Source organism: Siniperca chuatsi, linkage group LG3 (genome assembly GCF_020085105.1).
Source record: "Siniperca chuatsi isolate FFG_IHB_CAS linkage group LG3, ASM2008510v1, whole genome shotgun sequence".
Classification (NCBI taxonomy): domain Eukaryota; kingdom Metazoa; phylum Chordata; class Actinopteri; order Centrarchiformes; family Sinipercidae; genus Siniperca; species Siniperca chuatsi.
This window is the reverse complement of record NC_058044.1, coordinates 23,671,373-23,689,156: the sequence shown is the minus strand read 5'-3', so window position 1 is coordinate 23,689,156 and position 17,784 is coordinate 23,671,373. Positions and strand designations below refer to the sequence as shown.

Here is a 17,784-nt window from a genome sequence, read left to right as displayed (position 1 = left end):
CAATTCAACGTGAATATTAAAATCACCACAAAGAACAATTCTATCATAATTTAACACAAGACTGGATAAAAACTCAGGGAGTTCCAACAAGAAGGAGCCAGCTGGTTTAGGGGGGCGATATATAATAGCAAATATGACCGGGAGGGGGCCAACCAAGTTTAAACATGAGCACTTCAAAGGAGGAAAAATCATTGCAAGCTATGAGGTTACACTTAAAATGCTTCCTATAGACAGTAACAAGGCCCCCACCACAACCACAAACCCTAGGGCGGCTAAAGCAGTCATAATCAGGAGGGCACAATTCAGCCAGCTGACTGTGATCACCAGGACGTAACCAGGATTCAATTAAGAACATAAAATCTAAATCAGTAGAAGAGATAAAATCATTTAAAATAAACTTTTTGTTAGAGAGGGATCTTACATTGAGAAGAAGAAGAAGAAGAGCCATCTTAAAAAGTCTGTGCTGGTTCAGAGGTTGAGGTTGAGACTGGAGGTAGGGTTCTGGCCCGAATCTTTATTAAGTTATTATTATTGTTGTGTCGGCTGTGTCTGTTTCGCACTAAGGACCTATCCGAAATGACCACAGAAATGTTAAAAGTGGCACTAGAGGGATCCGGGCTCCAGATAGCAGCACTATGATCAGTCCATAAGGGGGAGGTAGTGACAACAGAGGGTGCGTGGCTGTTTATGGTGGGCAGAGAAGAGGAAGAGCGAGGGAAAACAGGTGATGTAAGTAGTCAACTATATGAGGAGGAGGACAGCACAGCGTGCTGCAGGTTAGCCGCCAGTATACGACTACCTGACTTGTTTGGGTGAAGACCATCTCGTGCAAACAATGAAGAACGATCCCAGAATAAGTTAAAGTTGTGAATAAAACCAACGTCATGGGTGCTGCAGACAGACTGGAGCCAGATATGAAGGCTGAGGATCCTGCTAAAACGGCCGATTCCCCGGCCCAGTGTAGGAATTGGACCCGAAACGAAAGCATGCTTTCCGGTGCTGTTGAGCAGGTCGAAGAGGCGGATGAAGTCTGCTTTCATCAGCTCCGACTGCTGACGGGCGGTGTCACTGGTGCCGACATGGACTATGATTTTCGTGATAGTCGTCAGGAGTGCAGCCAGAAGTCCGGGGAGCTTTTCGAGGATGTCGGGGGTCGTAGCTCCGGGAAAGTAGCCTGTGACCGCATTAGCGAAGCGGATATTCCTCACTATGGAGTCTCCAACGATCAGCGTAGTTGGGGGGATGAGAGGAGGCAGAGTCGGTGATCGTGGAGCCCGCAGAGTCCCATCAGCCGTCCCCGGGATAGTCGTGGCCGGGGACTGCTGCGGCGAGGGGGGCGGCGTCCTCCTTAGCAGAGGACTTCTCTGCCGTCTCGGGACGAATGAGACCCCCAGAGCTTCTCCTGATCACGGCCTCTTTCAGTAACTTGCGGCGAGAGGAGGAAGACTTGACCGCTGGAAAACGGGAGCGTCCCTCCAGTGGAGGAAAGTACTGCGTATCCAGGATGTCAAACCTGTTGGCCAGCGGGAGGTCCCGATGTGAAGGTGGAGGAGTTGGGCGCTTTGCACCATGTCTGTCCTTACAGGCTACGGTCCAGTGCTCCGGTTGGCGTGGAGTCGAACTCACCGGAGCCTTCTCACCACCCCCGCCGGCGAGTGACCGTGCATCCACTGGGGGTCGGCACGGAGTAGAAATGGCCATGGCTTTGGGCTTCGCACCCATGAGGAGCCACGGATCTTCAGGCTTAGCTGAAACGGCTTCATGCTCCGGGGCGCCAGTGATGATGGAGCCGACCCACGGAAGAGTGGGATCTTTGTCCAGTGCTGGAGTGGAGCAGTCAGGGGAGCGAGATGGGATGGTCGCATTCCGGCTTGCGCAGCCGGAGGAGCTGAGGACCGCCTGGGCCGAGGCGACAGTGGAGCACTCCAGGATGAGCTTGTCTTTTTCTTTGAGCTCGGCTTCCAGACAGGCGATACTTTTCCTCAGCTTTGAGACGGTAAGGTGACAAGAGCCACACTCAGCCATCAGGCTATCATTTAGTCCGCTAGAGTGCTTCGAAGCTTAAAGTCCACAGTAAAATCCAAAAAAGTGCTACAAGCTTGGTAAAAGCGACCGGCTAGCCTAGCCGCCGGGCTAAAAACAAAGCTAGCTAAGCTAGCAGCAGTGGAGGCAGTCCGGTAAACCACGTGGAGTTGCAGCCAGCTTAAAATCACTTAAGATCCACACGTCCAATGACTGAAAACTTTTTCCAAGTTAAAACATATAGGTAAAGCAGTGGCCAGGAAAGCAGTGTAGCATAGAAAACTTGGCTTAAAAACTCAATAAAATATCAATTTATGATGGTTTAAGTTTCAAGTGACGCTTCTGCCTGGTACACAAAAACGCCATTAAATGTGTCATTTAATAATTGATGTATTTTACCATCTTAAAGTGTAAACGTTAAGTATGGATGCATGAAGGTAAGAAGGATTATGTTCCTGTAAGCCATTCAATTTAAGACAGTGAGATGGTGGCTATACATTGTTTTTTTATTTTTATATATTTTTTAAAGGGAGTTAAAAAGGCATGTATTTTGAGTTACAGTGAGATCATAATGTACTCATAATAAAGAGGACTCCACACTGGACTTGAACATAAACAAAAGCACATTCCTGCTTCTGCCGGATTGCAGCAGCCACGTCTTGGTCCGGTTTGGCCGCAACCTCTGGACAGTCTCTGTGGCGCTGGGTGGCAGGACCTCCACGGTGCTGGGCAGCGGTGAGACATAACGTCGACAGGAGCCACACTTCCCTTCTGGGGGTCTTTCCAGAAGGTGGCTTCAGGACAGGAACAGGCTGAGGTGCAGACTGACAGCGAGCAGGCTGGAGTGAAGTCTGGTTGCTAGCAGGCCGGGAACCCAGCTGATGGCTGTGAGGGCAGACTGGAATGTAAGCCGGGGCTAGCCGGGTAGTTAGCAGACAAGGAAGCAGTCTGGGGGTCTTGCTTGAGGTTGAAAATCACTGCTAAATTTGTAGCCATAGCCGGCATGACCAATAGCCTAGGCCTTGGTATAAAAAGGTATAAGGTATAAAAAGAAATCCTGGGGTCAAAATCCGTGGAGAGAACTGAGAGAGAACCCATGTCTGCTGGGTCCATGTCTGGTCAGATCGTTATGTTTAGTGTCAAACAGGAAAACCTGGGAACTGGACCCAAATGCAGACTAGGAGGCAGAGCTGGTGCAAGTAGATGATTTAATAAAGTTCACAATTGCTTACATAGGAATTAAGGCAGGCAGAGATGAACCAACCAGGAGAGTGGTCCGAACAGGTAATAGAGTCCAAAAGATAGAAGACAAAATCCAAAATTCACAAGACCCGAAAAAGTCAGAGAAAACACGAGTAACAAAGGCCGGAACGCTTGACACCAGGTTCAACGACGATCTGACATGCGGTGGGTAATGTCACAGAAGGCCTGCTCATGAAATGCACCGACTTCACCAATACCGAATCTCACTCCAAACTAAACTGAAAAGTTGGCAGCCCTGAAATATGTAAATTAGTTGCATTATGGGAAATATAGGTTTCAGTAGTTTTGAATTTCGACCCATACTCGGGACTAAAGGTATGTTCAGATAGAAAGCGAAGCGAATTTTCACCTCACATCATTCACACAAATTCGACCTCTGGACCGTTTGTGTTTATTCACCCTAATGGCCAATGTACCATCTGAACATTACCTGTAAGCTAGCTAGCAATGTATACACCAACTGTGTGTGTTGGAATGTGCCTGTGTTTTTATGTTATGCTCATGAGAAACCATGAGCCACTTCTTTCTGTTTTTCCTCCCAGTCTCCATTTGCTTCTTCTGTCGGTACATTTATGAAGCAGATTCATAAGATACATTTTTCGCTTGTTGTTACAACAAAGTTGTAACATTTTCAAATCGCCTTGTCTTTGTGTCAATTCCCATTGCTCTGGTTAAATTCGGGCCTATTCATGTCTTGTCCGTTTACTTTGTATGCAATCTCGCCACCTCTAAAACTCGCTTTGCTTTCTGTCTGAACACACTTTAAAAGTCAGGATATCTCTGCCTCTGCTGCTTTGATTCTGACCAGTCTTTATTTAATATATCTCTTGTGAATCCCCCAACTTTATGGAAGTACAATACTAAATTGCTGGAGTGCCCCTTTAAGTGTTTTGTAAGTGCTTGGCACTGTGTTTGCATTCATGCTGTGTGTTTCTCTCACTCTTTGTACTCTAGTGGTGGCATTACTGCAGATTTGAGACAAAACACAACACCAGTTTCAGAACACCTGCATGCTGAACATTGTGCTTGTCAGGTGTAACTGACACACGGTTTGTCTCTGCAGATGGAGTTATGTGTGTGTGTGTTGGGGGGCATTCCATCCATTCTTGCTCTTCCTGAGGAAAGAGGGAAAGTATCACACACACACACAACTGCTGACAGCAGGTGGAGGGAGAGGTGCGCATTCACCCCTCTAAGGCCATTCACACATCTGCCTCTTCTTTCATCTCTCCGCCCATTTGACAGACATGTTTCTGCTGCTCTCAGGCTACATTACTGAACTCTACATTACTACAAAAAGTTTACTACGGATTTCTTGTAACTTCAGCTACGTGCTCTAAAGGCTGTCTGTTTAGAGGGGCCCCCACTGTGCAGTACTGAGATGACAACACCTAAAAGTCACGTTTGCATTAGCTGCTTCATTCATGCTTCACCATCAGTGGCTTGGCTACCAGCTGAATTGTGACATCCAATTATAATGTGACACTGAAATTGCAGTATCTGCAAAGCATCTGTAAATGCCTCCGTGGAAAAAAAAAAAGGATGTTGGTCTGAGTAGAATTTGTGCTCATAGTTTAAGCTTGTATGATAATTCAGGCCACAGGAGTCTGCTTTCATGAAACTCAAGGGAAAAAAACATTAGCACATTAGCTATTGAATTGGACGTGGTTGGCTATGTTGGAAAATAAAATTGCTTCTCTTGCTTTTCTCTTTCTCTCTCTAGCTGCGAATGCATGAACACACAAACACACACACAGGCAAAGAGGATGCCAACCAGAACAGTGGCTTGTCAAAGCTCCACGGGGGCAGCTACGCCAGCGCTGACGCACTGCTCCTCTCCTGCCAGCTAATGGTCACTGAACACTCATAATGGTTTTTTCTTTGGGAAGTTAGGTGGACAATATCTCTTTGTTTGCATCCATGCGGGCCAACAGAGAGGCTGGTAACTTAGGGTCCTTCATGTTTTGGTCCTACTATTAACTTCACTTGCCATTTGTTTTGAATTATCTGCACCTCAACCACACAGAGCCTTAGTGTGCCATACAGTATGTGACACATATGGTTTGTTAATCAAATATAATGCAGGGTCCCCATATGAAGACAGAGTTCATACTGGCTCACTTACAAACAGAGAAATGGATATTTCAAATTCATACCTTTCGTGACTTAAACAGAAAGACAAGCTGAAGGATAGCTTTTTATTTTCTGCAAATATATAGACCCTTTGAACTCATTAGCAACACACACACACTTAGTACATAAAGACTCACAGAGCTGCGTACTGTACACTTCTCTCAGAAGACTCCTAAATTTTACAGAAAGCTTTTTACAAAGCAAACTTTCATTTCAAGAATGATCACACAAGCGGTATCGTCATGAGATTAAAAACTTTAACCAGTAAGGCACAAAATTAATTTAAGCTTATCATTCATTCATTCGCTGTCTCACTCATGCACGAACACATTTACACAGACAGTATACAAGTACAGTCAAATGGGGACATTTTAGTTTAGGCAGCACACTAGCTGCTAAAATGTTCAAACTGTCTTTTCTGCTGCAAGGCAACAATAAATTGCACAGCATTGAAAAGCTGCAGAAGTAGCCTTTAATAATGGCCAAGGGTGCATAACTGCTTATTTCTCTGTTACTCTTTGTGTCTCTTACTGACTTTTTTAAGTCAGTGCTCCACCCTGTTTTACTCAGAACCATGAAGATAATCTTTCAGTCTGTGTCTATCTGACAGGGGTTTGTTCCCGTTTTCTGTGCTGTGATGTACAGCTTCAGGAAGTCCTTGTAGCGAGGTGCGCAGCCAAGCCAGGCTTCGCCAAAATGGACAGAGCCAGTCAAAAGGTACTCATCCCCTCCAGGGTGCACACTGCACTGTTCGGGAACATTGATACGTCCAATCCAACGCCGCCCTCTGGCTCCACTCCAAGCAAACAGCCTGCTCTTCTGACGGAACAGCCGACTCAGAGTCACCGCAACAGGGGACTGGTCGTTAGTACCTGATGCCACACCTCGAAAGATGCCACTGCCAGCTACAGAGACAGGAACAGGAGAGATGAAAAGAAGGAGATTAAGTCTTACAGATCAAAAGTTGAATTAATAAGGAATAAAACATACCCTTACTCAATTCAATACAGCCAATGGTTTTGCTGCTACAGCCCTGTTTCCGCCTGTTTCAAGCAAACCCCCAGGAAGTGCTCCGGGCTTTGAAGCCAATCTGACATAGCGGCTAAACCATGGAATTACAACTTCCGGGTCCGTCACGTGATGCACACTGGCCCCAAAGTCTGTTTCCCATAGACTTGCATTGTGAAAGAAGCAGCTATAAAACGGTAGATACATTTTTTTGAGCGTACAACTCCCGTGAAATGACTTGTTTCAGTATGAGAATGTGATCCATTCGGTCTGATAACATTTGGAAAGTCTAGAAGAGCTGCACGATTAAATCATTTTATCACCATTCAAGTTAGCGGAGGGCTAAACCAGAAGTTAGCTGGCTCTGCGGCAGAAGTCTCTAGTGCGCTCTATGGGCAGCATAATGCGGAAGATCCGGGTAACCTTATACCGGGAAGATGAACTTTGTTTGGCTTCATGCGCCAATGAACGAGGCCCCGCCAGCGACGCTGTATCCAGTTCTCTTTATACATCCATGGTTTCCAATCTTCATGCTAAGCTAAGCTAACAAGCTGCTGGTTGTAGCTTCATATTTACCATACATCGTGTGAGTGGTATTGATCTTCTCATCTAACCCTCGACAAGAAAGGGAATAAGCGTATTTCCCAAAATATCAAAACTTTTGATGTGTATGTGTGCATTTGTGTTTATGTATTTACCAAAGTCACTGGTGCACACAGCCATAAGGACCTCTTCATCTGAACAGGGTTTACAGGTGGCTAAAATGGAAAACATGAAAAAAGAAAACATTAAATACTTAAGAAACCACAAAAGTTCTTATTTTCACGATTCATTTTCTTTCCTCATTAGCTCTTGTGACCAAAGAAACATCAAGAGAGTATGTAAAAAATCATGGCAACCAAAAGAAAACAGAGTATGTGGTCACTGTTCGACAGGTGAGGTTGAGACAGAGATGCACTTCCTCCTACAATATAAAACATTCAATGAAAAAAACATTTACTTTAACAAGTTCAACTCTGTAATCTCTAGATTTTAAAGAGCTAAATGAGCTCTCAAAATTAAAAATACTCCAAGGAGAAGGAGACAGGGCAGATCTTGCTGCCCAATGTGTATCAACTTGCCACAACCTGAGGGACAGTGAATGACCTACTCACACACACACACATTCATAAAAAAAAATGTTGCAATGTTTATGTAGTTTTCACTTATTTGTATTTTTAACTGCAAGTCTACATTTTTTTCTACAATTATTATTATCATTATAATACTTTTAAATATTAAAACCTTATCTTACTTATCTGTATATTTTTTAATAGCACATTTCTTTTGTTTATGTATATGTTTTTATTTTATTTCACACATTCTTTGGCAACATTAACATCTGTTTCCCATGCCAATAAAGCCCAATTGAACTGAATTGAAACAAGAACAGCAGGTGAGGGAAGAGACATAATCACAGAATGATCCTTTGACCCTGTCAGCTATAAAAACAACTATAAAACGCCCAGACACACACAGACAGCCTTGGACAGGCTTTCTTCTGTCTCATTAGACGAGCAGTCCAGCCTTCCTCCTCACCCACTGTCCCTCCCCTCTACCAGACTGCTTTACTTATACGGGTGGGCTACCCAAAATTCCCTGCTTTGGGGGTGGGGGGGGGCTGTTCTTGATTGACAACTGAGAGATGACTGGCTGACCCTTGTGCTTGACCCTAACATGACCTTTTGATTGGCCTGCTTGTTTTCATAAGTCTGGCTGAGACAAGGGAGTGTTGAAGAAAGGAAGTGGGGGAGGAGAGGGCATCAGAGAGGAGCAGCATGTAGGTGAGATGAAGAAACAGGGGTGAAACAGTAACGTGGCCTCTTGTCACCTTCACTTTATGTCAGTGACAAGACGGCCTGTGTCAGGTATGAGGAGTTTAACAGATCATTTTAACTAATTAAACCAGTTTACACAAAAACAGACAGTTCATCTATTGCTGTGAATATTTAAACTTTTCTCCAATGTTTTTAATTCTTCTGGTGATGATGAAGTTGCAAGCATGAGCAATTTTGGAAACATTTGCTTGTTGGTGTGTTTAAGTTCACAAACATTTAATTGGTAGTGTCATTTACTTAAGTAAAAGTAGCATTACCATATAGAAATACTACATTAGTCCTGCATTCAAAATTTTACTTAAGTAAAACTATAGAAGTATAAGCAACAAAATGTACTTAAAGTATCAAAAGTAAGAGTACTCACTATGCAAAATGGCCCCTATTAATGTTATATTACCACTGGATCATTATTATTGATGTATTAATATGTAAGCGGTACTTTCATCTTGTAGTTGGTCAAAGTGGAGCAAATTTTAACTAAACATACTGTTGGGTAGTTTAATCTATAACAGGAATCATATGTAATAAGCTGATGATATGTTTTGTATGTAAAATCTTACTCTTAAAAAAAGTAACTAGTAACTATAGCTGTAAGGTAAATGTAGTGGAGTAAGAACTACAATATTTCCCTCTGAAATGTGGTGGTATAGAAGTATAAAGTAGCATAAAATGGCAAAACTCAAGTGAAGTACAAGTATTTTAAAGTTGTACTCAAGTACAATACAAACAGAGCATACGCATTTAAGAAACCACTCTGAAACCTTGTGGTAGGGCTTGGAAAATGGCCCTCAGTATTAGAAACAATAATCAAAGCCACCACTATGATTCAAAAGTTTATGGCCTGAAATTTGTGCAAAGACAAAATATAAATTTTAATACTATACTATACTGTAAGTTATGAACTTGTAAGTGACCAGTGAAACTGAATACTGTGAACTTTTAAAAACCAGCATGAGGCAAGTAGAAAACAGTTAGTGTAACTGTTCACACAGAAAACCACAAGACAAAACTCAGCAGAGAATTTTTTTCTCAACGCTTATTAATGCCACCTACATAACACAAGGGTCCAGTACAAATAAGACTGTATCTCTTTATCCCACATGTAAGAAAACATATGGTGAAGAATGGGTTGCATGCATTCTCTCACCTAAACCAGGGTGCAGGTATGGGTACATGTGTGCCCCGGGCCCCTGACTGGGCACCAGCTCGTATTGGAAAGCTGTGATCCTCCGGCTGATGTCTGTCTGAGGGAGGGCCTCCACAAAGAGAGCTCCCTCTGCCAGGCTGAAACAGTGCACTGTGCCCTGAGCGTGGTCCTTCTCTGCCAGCAGCAGCGTCAGATCCCCAGCACGCTCCAGGTACACATGAGAACCCTGAAAATGGGGGGGGGGGCAGCAGGACACATATAAACTCCATCCATCCGATACATCATACTGCAATGGTAATATTCTGATTGTTAAGCCTGCAAATGAATATAACTCTGGCCTTTACTGTGATTCATCCAAACCCTACCTGGGAGTAAGAGTGGGGTTGGATGCACACATGGAGACCTGCCATGTGTCCTGATGAGGACTCTGTGTTTGGTCGCAGGTTGACAATGATGGCTCCTGTGGGGTAGAGCCATTCCAGAGAGCCCTGAGAGCAGCGTAGGTAGACCTGCTCCACATCTCTGCGATGAGACTCGTGGCTCAAACCACTGCAGATGAGAAGACACATTTTCTTTTCACATTTTTCATATGAGGCATGTAGTTTACTCTCTTTTCCAGAGTGAAGAATAAGATCAAATGCCTAAAATCATCAAAATGACCAGCAGCCGACAAAAAGGAAACTTGGATCCAGGGCTATAGTGCCCTGAAAATGTTCCTGCGAATGCATAAAAACCTATAATGACATGCTAGAAAAGCAGAGTTAAAGAAACATATGGAAGGGATTTAATGATATTGCAACATTCATTAAGAGCAACTCCAGTGCAGCTGTCACTTTGGACGGATGTGGTCGCTTGTCTCTGATGTGCATAAGCTACCTCAACACCAGGAACTGATTGAGCTATTAAGTTGTTAGAAGTTTGAAGCCAGTAAACTTTACAACACAGAGTGCGGAGCACGGGCTTTCATTTTTTATGACTTGAGGACTTGGAGGAGTGATCAAAGGGGTCATATAGCTGTATTTACTAAAGATAGGAACTGGAGCAGAGACATTCCTCTGATCATAAAAACATTTCCAAAATCTTAAAAGGGAGCATATTTTAGATATGGAGAACTTTGTCAAAATAGTCTCAGAAAGTCACATATATCTGATTTGAGTAGTTTTGTGAATCATCTTCCTCTCTGAGAAAAGTGATTGTGTAAGAAAGATTTTAATAAAAAGATTACTGAGAACTTACGTCAAAAATGCCTGAGTAGTAACCACAAGCAATGGCTCAAAGCGGCCAAAAGCATCCTTAACTACTTCCCATTGCAGATCTGCACCAGAACATGAAAGTCACTTATTTTGCTCTGACCTCCCAGTGTCCTTCCTGAAGATTAGGCTACATTAAATCTTAATCAAACATACATGCGTCTATTAAGCCTACTCCTTTGAGCCCGCTGAAATCCCGAGTAATGCACAACAGAACCAGTTCAAAGACACAAGCCCCCTCTCACACACACTGAGGTTCCTTTCATGACTCCCCCACAATTTAATATCCATAGATTCGAGTCCAAAAGTAGCCTACATGAAAGTGCAAGATCACTTTACAAAAAGGGCTATATGCTTATTTCCTTCCAGACTTCTTTAAGAAAATAATGACGATAACATGCCGATAACATTGCTGAATTATGTGCTGGGTGTGTTTTCTATGTCGCATTTGATAACAGAACAATCGCTAGCTATAGGCTAATCAATTGGTTGTTACGGTATCTGCTCATAAATTGAGATGATCGCAAGTCCTTTGTCCAGCTTCATCCTCACCTTCCTCGCCAGCTACACTGGTCGCTGGAGTACTGTGCCACCGCCCCACAGAGGAGCACAGCTGCGATGCAGTACGCAGCCCACGGCCGGAGCATGGTGGCCTGTCCGCCCCGGCGGTGACCGTATCCCGCACACCAGACCAAGAAACCACGCGCTCTGCTGCTCCCGCACCGCAAGATCAACTGAAATATCCCCCAGAGCTCCGTTCAGCGCGCGCAGGCTACATGGCGGGTTCAGCCGAGCCAAAGGTTGCGTCTGAGGCAGAAAAACATTTTGACAAGAGGTTTGTAAAAGGAGAGGTGTGCGCGCGCTGCAGGACAACAGACTGTTTAAAAAAACTTTTGCTGTGAGCGCTCCGCTTCACGTCACCGGGAGCGCGTGCCAGCAGCTTGAGTGACACGCGAGCGCTCCGTCCAAACCACGCCCACAACTTCCCCTGAAAGATGTGAGTAGAGAAAGTCCTCGAGCTCGCATCTCAGCATAACAAATGCCATCAAACTTTTACACAAATTAGATAAGACCCACTAATTGAGCATTCACTAGAATGCGTGACTGGTTACAAGAGAATAGCCTCGTGTTTTGAAACGTAAACAATAAAGAACAAAATAAAGAAACAATAAAGGAAACTTGGCCCTATATATGGCCAGCAGCAACTTCACAAGAATGATCACAAATAAAAATCGCATTCAAGTCGAACAAACCTGTAAACGCCTGTAAAAAGAAACATAGTAGCAAATAACCTGCTTTTTAAAACATTTTTAGTTGTATTCCCTTTAGTCAAGTCTATTTGCCAAGCTGTTTTAGATCATTTCTATTGTTGGCTATTCAGCCTATCAGCTCGTTGTGCATGAAAGTCCGCTTACAATGCCTGAGACAAACAGTACACGCCTGTGTGAGTTATGTGTGCGTGTTGGCTTCATAAACAGATGGATCATATTATCGCAGTGAAAATGAGAGCAGCATGCAGGTCTGGAACAGCAACATCCTATGGCTTCTACAACTCCCTGAAACACTCACATTTTGCAGTCAGTGCCAGACTCTTTAACACTTCTTTAAGTGTGACTATCTTTTGTAGCTTATTTTAATGGTATAACTAATATTCCTGTCGCATTGTTATTGCAATAGTCGACCTTCTTGGAAAAAGAAAGGCCCTGACATAACAAAAAGTCACACATGTGCTCTAAACGCCTGTTCGGTTCTCGGGCGGTTTTCCCGTGAGAAAACAGTCGGAACAGCAAGCATGTTACTGACTCGTCACATTCCCCCACACAGCCAGAGCTATGTAACGCATTTCGAGAAATACCGAAACACAGACTCCCTTACACACCCCCACCTTGCCTCCCCACACACACAAACATACAGCCTTCTTCCATTAGGCTACGTATCTCTGCAGATGAGTTTCCTCTGTGTTGGCACAGCCTGCCATAAAGCACCAAGGAGACATTCATTTAGATTTATATAAATTACATTTTATAATATACATTATAAATTTGTATTCATGTTCCACTTCCTTTTTTGGTTGTTATTGATGCTATTGTGCTACAAGCAAAAATGAAAGCAATAACTAGGTTTAACAGAAAACACTCAAACTGAACTGAATAAATGGAAACTGAAAACATTTTCTAATAAGGTGACCTTTATAACTGGTTTATAAGTTGTAACTTTATTCATGGTTAATAAATAATTTGCTAATGCTTTACAGATCACTTTCTACCTCTTTCTATTATGGATTTTTGATCTATGGAGGTTTTATATTTGTAAAACTTTCCTCGAGCCGAGAAAAGCGATTTTAAAATCCGTGACGTCATCACAATGTAAATTCTATGGGCCAACGGGAGAAACACTACTGCGCATATTCAGTGGGCCGCATACCCGGAAGCTAGAAGATTTAGCGCCATTTTTGAGGTCCGGTATCCAGTTCTTGTAATACATTACAAAAATTTCAAATGACTAAATAATATATATATATATATTTATATAACTAAATAGAATAATATAGAATAATCTGGATCTTCCGCATTGTGCGGCCCCATCAGGCCCATAGAGCAAGTGCACTAGAGGCTCCGCCGCTGAGCTGGCTAACTTCCCGTTTAGCCCTCCACTAACTTGAATGGGAATATAACGATTTAATCATGCAGCTCTTTTAGACTTTCCAAATGTTATCGGACTGAATGGATCAAATTCAATGAGTCATTTCATGGGGGTTGACACTCCAAAAAATGTATTCACCGTTTTACAGCTGCTTCTTTCACAATGTAAGTCTATCGGAAATAGTCTTTCCAGGGGCCAGTGTGCATCACCTGACAGACCCAGAAGTTGTAATTCCACGGTTTGGCCACAATGTCAAATTAGCTTCAAAGCCCGGACCACTTCCTGGGAGCTTGGTCTAAATAAGTACGTTAATCCAGGAAGTTATCTCAGGGTGTGTGTTGTGTAGTCGCGAGACTGAAGATAGACCCTTCTCTGCGCATACGCCAAAAAAGGTTTCTAACTTCCGGGTTTACTTCTGGGTATGTGGCCCACTGAATATGCACAGTAGTGTTTCTCCCACTGGCCCCGCCCGCTAGTTCCCGCTTGGCCCGTAGACTTTACAGTGTGATTAAGTCACAGATTTTTAAATTGCTTTTCTCGACTCGAGGAACGTTTTACAAATATAAAACATCCATGGATCAAAAATTATTTATCGAAAGAGTCATAATTGACCTTGTTTGCAGTTCGAGGTGTCCTGTCAGTTGTTTTATAGACATCTCTTTTATAATGGTGAACTATGGGGAAAATGCTTTTTGGGCCACAATTTTGTTGCACTACTGCGAGTGGCCACTGGAAAAAATTGGCAGCAAGGCTGAGCGGTGGTGCTGTATCTAGGTCTTATTATCCATCTATGCTTCACTCTAACCGATTTTCCCCAACCAATCACTAGAGACCAGTGTATCCACCTGAATCTAATGTCATTTTAAGTCAACACTGATGTGTAGCCATGCCAACATACTGGCATAAATAAAAAGGATTTGCACTGTAGGACGACTTTAATAAGCTCATGCGTGCTGACAGTCCCCCTACTGAATGATCTGACAGGTACAGTGATTTTCTACACTTTCCCTCTGTCTCTCTGCACATTGCACAACACATCTGTACCACCAACACATTTCTCCCCAGTTCCTGGATTTGAAAAAGATGCAATTTCTCCATAAACACAACTGAACCCCAAAGATCTGGAGGCTGCAGAGAGTCTCATCCGAGTCTAATCCTGTCACCACAGCAGAGGAAGTCTGAGCTGCTGACCCGACGTGCTCCTTCACCATGTGAAGTATTTACAGAGCAGCAGAGCCTCTGACCTGCTCCCCTTATCCCGTTGCCGACACCTGGCTCTTCTCAAGCGGCCTGACAAGGGGGAACGCTCCGTCTGTCCACACACCACTTACACAGAGCCACACACACATTCCTCTATCTCTGATTTCAATCTTCATGACCTTTATTTCCTCACTAGTCATGCACAGCACACTTCTATCTCTATTTTTCTAAAACCTTTATTTACCCACAGGGGCCACAGCTCACACCTGGATCTCTTTGGGGGTTGAGTACCTTGCTCAAGGGCAGCTTGACAGTAAACTCATTCAACTCGCAGCACTGACACTGAACTTCGGCCCTACAAAAGAAGAGAGCAGTGACGACAGAACTAACAGCTAACGGTGTAATATTGTACTGGCTTCATTTTAAACCTGTTTAGGCTGATTAAGATCTTTCATAACAGCAATCCAATTTACATAAGCCTTAAACAAATGCATATACTGGACTATTTTTGGATTATTATTCTTGTCCATTTGAGCTAGATAGATTGTTTGCGTCTAGCTGCCTGTCTAATTTAAATATTTACAGTATATTGAAATCAACAATAAATTAATCTACAATTTAAAACATTTTAAAAGCAGTTTAACTACACCAAGTCATGTGAATTTCAGTAAAGCAGAGATGCTGCTACTTTGCTGTGCTAGTTACCTTTAGTGGGAGTGATTTGATTTAGCATCTGCTATATTTAGTTATGTGATAACAAACTGAATTACCAAGATGTTGGTTCATAAAAATGGATCTTTTTCAATTACAGCTAGAGAAAAATAAGTCAAGTAAATTTAGCTAGCTTTAGCAAAGGCTGTGGCTATCTCACTAGCTAGATTTCACTTGATATAGCCTAGTGTTATCTCTCCTATCTTAGCTGTCTAGTTGTCTTTCTCTCTGTGACATTTATACACTGTTTAAGAAATTATACATTTCTATGGCATAATCATTTTTATATGGTAAACCAGACGCCAAGAAGTAAGATTCTGGTCTTAACTCAATTTTGACAATATATGCAGTTAATGTTTGTCTTTGTCTTTGTAAGACAGCACAGCCCAAGAATGTGAACCAGTGACAGTCTCTCTTTGTCAGTGAGAAAGATACACCATCTTACTTGTAGAAAGACAGAGATGTTGAGATGTTGAAACAAAGGAATGTGGTAAAGTTCCAGGTGAATGAAAAAGCCTTCAGTGTCTGACCTCTGTCAACTCTCTTCACCCAAACACACCCGACTCTTATCTCTTATCAGCTGCACTGCCAGAGAACATGCAGGCTGCAGCTGCGTAAGTGCATACTGTGTCCTTTTTTTTTTTTTTTTCTGCACACATGCAGGTTTATTTGACCAGCAAGAGCAAGCAGGCTCCAGGGTCAGGGTCATTTATTGTGTGTGTGTTATCAGGTCTGATGTATACAGAGACAGAGTGTAAACACTTTGTAAAGCTCTGTTTACTCTCTTTCTGAGTCTCTTTCATAGATTCTCCATTAGAGCTCGCTCTGATCATCTACCAAGTGCTTTATCATGAGGGCAGAGTGGGTAGAGACAGGATGTATTTAGACATAGCGTGGTCTTTCTTAAACAAACTGCTTTGGTTCGTTACTTTCTAAAATATATGGTCTCCATCTGGTGGACATTTATCCAGAGCACCTTATAGCTCAGTGATTGCATACACTTTGAATATGAGTGGCTGCAAAAAACTGTCAAGCCTTCTGTTTCACTCAAATATTTAGCAACAGACATGGTGAGCAGCGGTGATAAATGTATTTAGTGTGAAAAAGAAAGATCTCATGATGGATTAAAAAGCTCCAAAAAATGTACTTAGACACCGCAGTGCTTTGAACTAAATGCTAATGTCAGCATGCTAACATGCGCACAATGACAATGCTAACATGCTGATGTTTTGCAGGTATAATGTTTATCATGTTGCTGCCATTGATAGCCTGCTAGTGTGGATAAAAAAAAAACAACAACACAGCTACAGATTTATACAGATGTGTGAAATTTTAATCCTGCAAAGTGGAGCCAAACTATTAGCCGATTAATTGATTAGTCATTCAACATAAAATGAATCTGCAATTATGATTAACATTAATTTTTCAAGCAAAACTGCCACTTATTCTCTAGTTTCAAGTTCTTAATCATGCCAAATCTGCTGCTTTTCTTTGTTTTATGTGACAGTAAACTGAATATCTTTGGGTTTTAGACTGTTGGTAAGACAAAAGAAGCTATTTGAATAAATCACCTTGGGTTTTAGGAAAAATGTAATGGGCATTTTGTCCTACTGTCTGCCTTTCTATAGACAATACAATTAATCAAGAAAATAATCATCAGATTAATCAATAATGAAAATAATCATTAGTTGCAGCCCTACTGCAAAGAATCACATCTCTGAAGAAGACACCTTGTTGTTTAAGTGTTTGTGTGTAGAAACACAGAGAGGGAAGAGAGGTCAAGGTGGAGACTGAGTGCTAAGTGGATGTGATATTTTTCTCAGCCCCTACACAGCAGTGTACTGAGGGTGGCAGACGCCTGGGGTTTTCACCTCAAACCCCAGGCTGAATCAGGCCCAAACAGTCAAGCAATTTATCAAACACAATGGATTCAAACCTAACTTCTAATATGGTACAGTGATTCTGTGCATACACACCACTGTGCAACTGTATGTTCAGTCTATGATAACAAAGGTAGTGAAAATAAAACTTTGGCAGAGTAGAAGACCCCCTCCAGTTTTTTTTTAACCGCCACTGCTGCTTCCCTACAAACTGCTGTGGCCAGATTTACAGTAAGGCAGACCACCTCGCTGACCCAGGAAACACCGGGGGAGATTTTGTGGGGAAAGGTCTGTTTACCTTTGGGCAGAAAAATTCCGCACTCTGTGAGGTAAAATAAACTTTTTGTGTATATTTATGTATCAGGACTGTGCTCTCTTAAAGAGGTTATTGTTCTTTAGATTTCATAAGAGACCCAGGGAAAGAAAAACAAATATGTGCAGTATCCATGTTTGTGCATTTGTAGCAGATGTGTGCGTATCTGATTTTGCATGGTTGCATCAGACAAGACTGTTAAGAAATCAGTGTAACATTCCGGTCATAAAACATCCCGCCCTTTATAAGTTGAACCTTCTGTGATGATCCAATCACTTCCTTTAACTTCAACACAAGTTCAAGTATACAGGTTGGCAAACACCAGTCTCATACAGGA

At 42.6% G+C, this 17,784-nt stretch overlaps 1 protein-coding gene and 1 long non-coding RNA gene across 3 annotated transcripts; one reads left to right on the top strand and one right to left on the bottom strand.

Annotated features, from left to right (window-relative positions):
• Positions 1–1,937: 1,937 nt before the first annotated feature.
• Positions 1,938–6,164, top strand: LOC122873689. 2 transcript variants are annotated; one of them, XR_006377495.1, is made up of 4 exons: positions 1,938–1,996; positions 2,672–2,927; positions 4,349–5,137; positions 6,029–6,164. It is a non-coding gene; the product is annotated as an uncharacterized LOC122873689 (long non-coding RNA). The 2 variants fall into 2 exon arrangements; XR_006377494.1 differs by lacking the exon at positions 1,938–1,996 and having other exon boundaries at positions 2,230–2,927.
• metrnlb (meteorin like, glial cell differentiation regulator b) lies at positions 5,470–11,630 on the bottom strand. Its single transcript, XM_044190726.1, has 5 exons — positions 11,253–11,630; positions 9,816–9,999; positions 9,451–9,676; positions 7,125–7,184; positions 5,470–6,323 (listed from the first exon to the last, which is right to left on the bottom strand). The coding sequence occupies exons 1-5, from the start codon at positions 11,345–11,347 to the stop codon at positions 6,007–6,009; spliced, it is 882 nt and encodes a 293-aa protein (XP_044046661.1). The 5' UTR covers positions 11,348–11,630; the 3' UTR covers positions 5,470–6,006.
• Between the last annotated feature and the right edge of the window lie 6,154 nt (positions 11,631–17,784).

What these genes read in the sequence shown, in the direction of transcription:
- metrnlb (XM_044190726.1), bottom strand. Translation starts at nt 11,347, where the DNA reads ATGCTCCGGCCGTGGGCTGCGTACTGCATCGCAGCTGTGCTCCTCTGT. An exon ending in CAGTGTAGCTGGCGAGGAAG is followed by an intron (nt 10,000 to 11,252) that starts GTGAGGATGAAG and finishes TCTCATCTGCAG; the next exon opens with TGGTTTGAGCCACGAGTCTC. An exon ending in ATACCTGCACCCTGGTTTAG is followed by an intron (nt 7,185 to 9,450) that starts GTGAGAGAATGC and finishes TTTCCATTTTAG; the next exon opens with CCACCTGTAAACCCTGTTCA.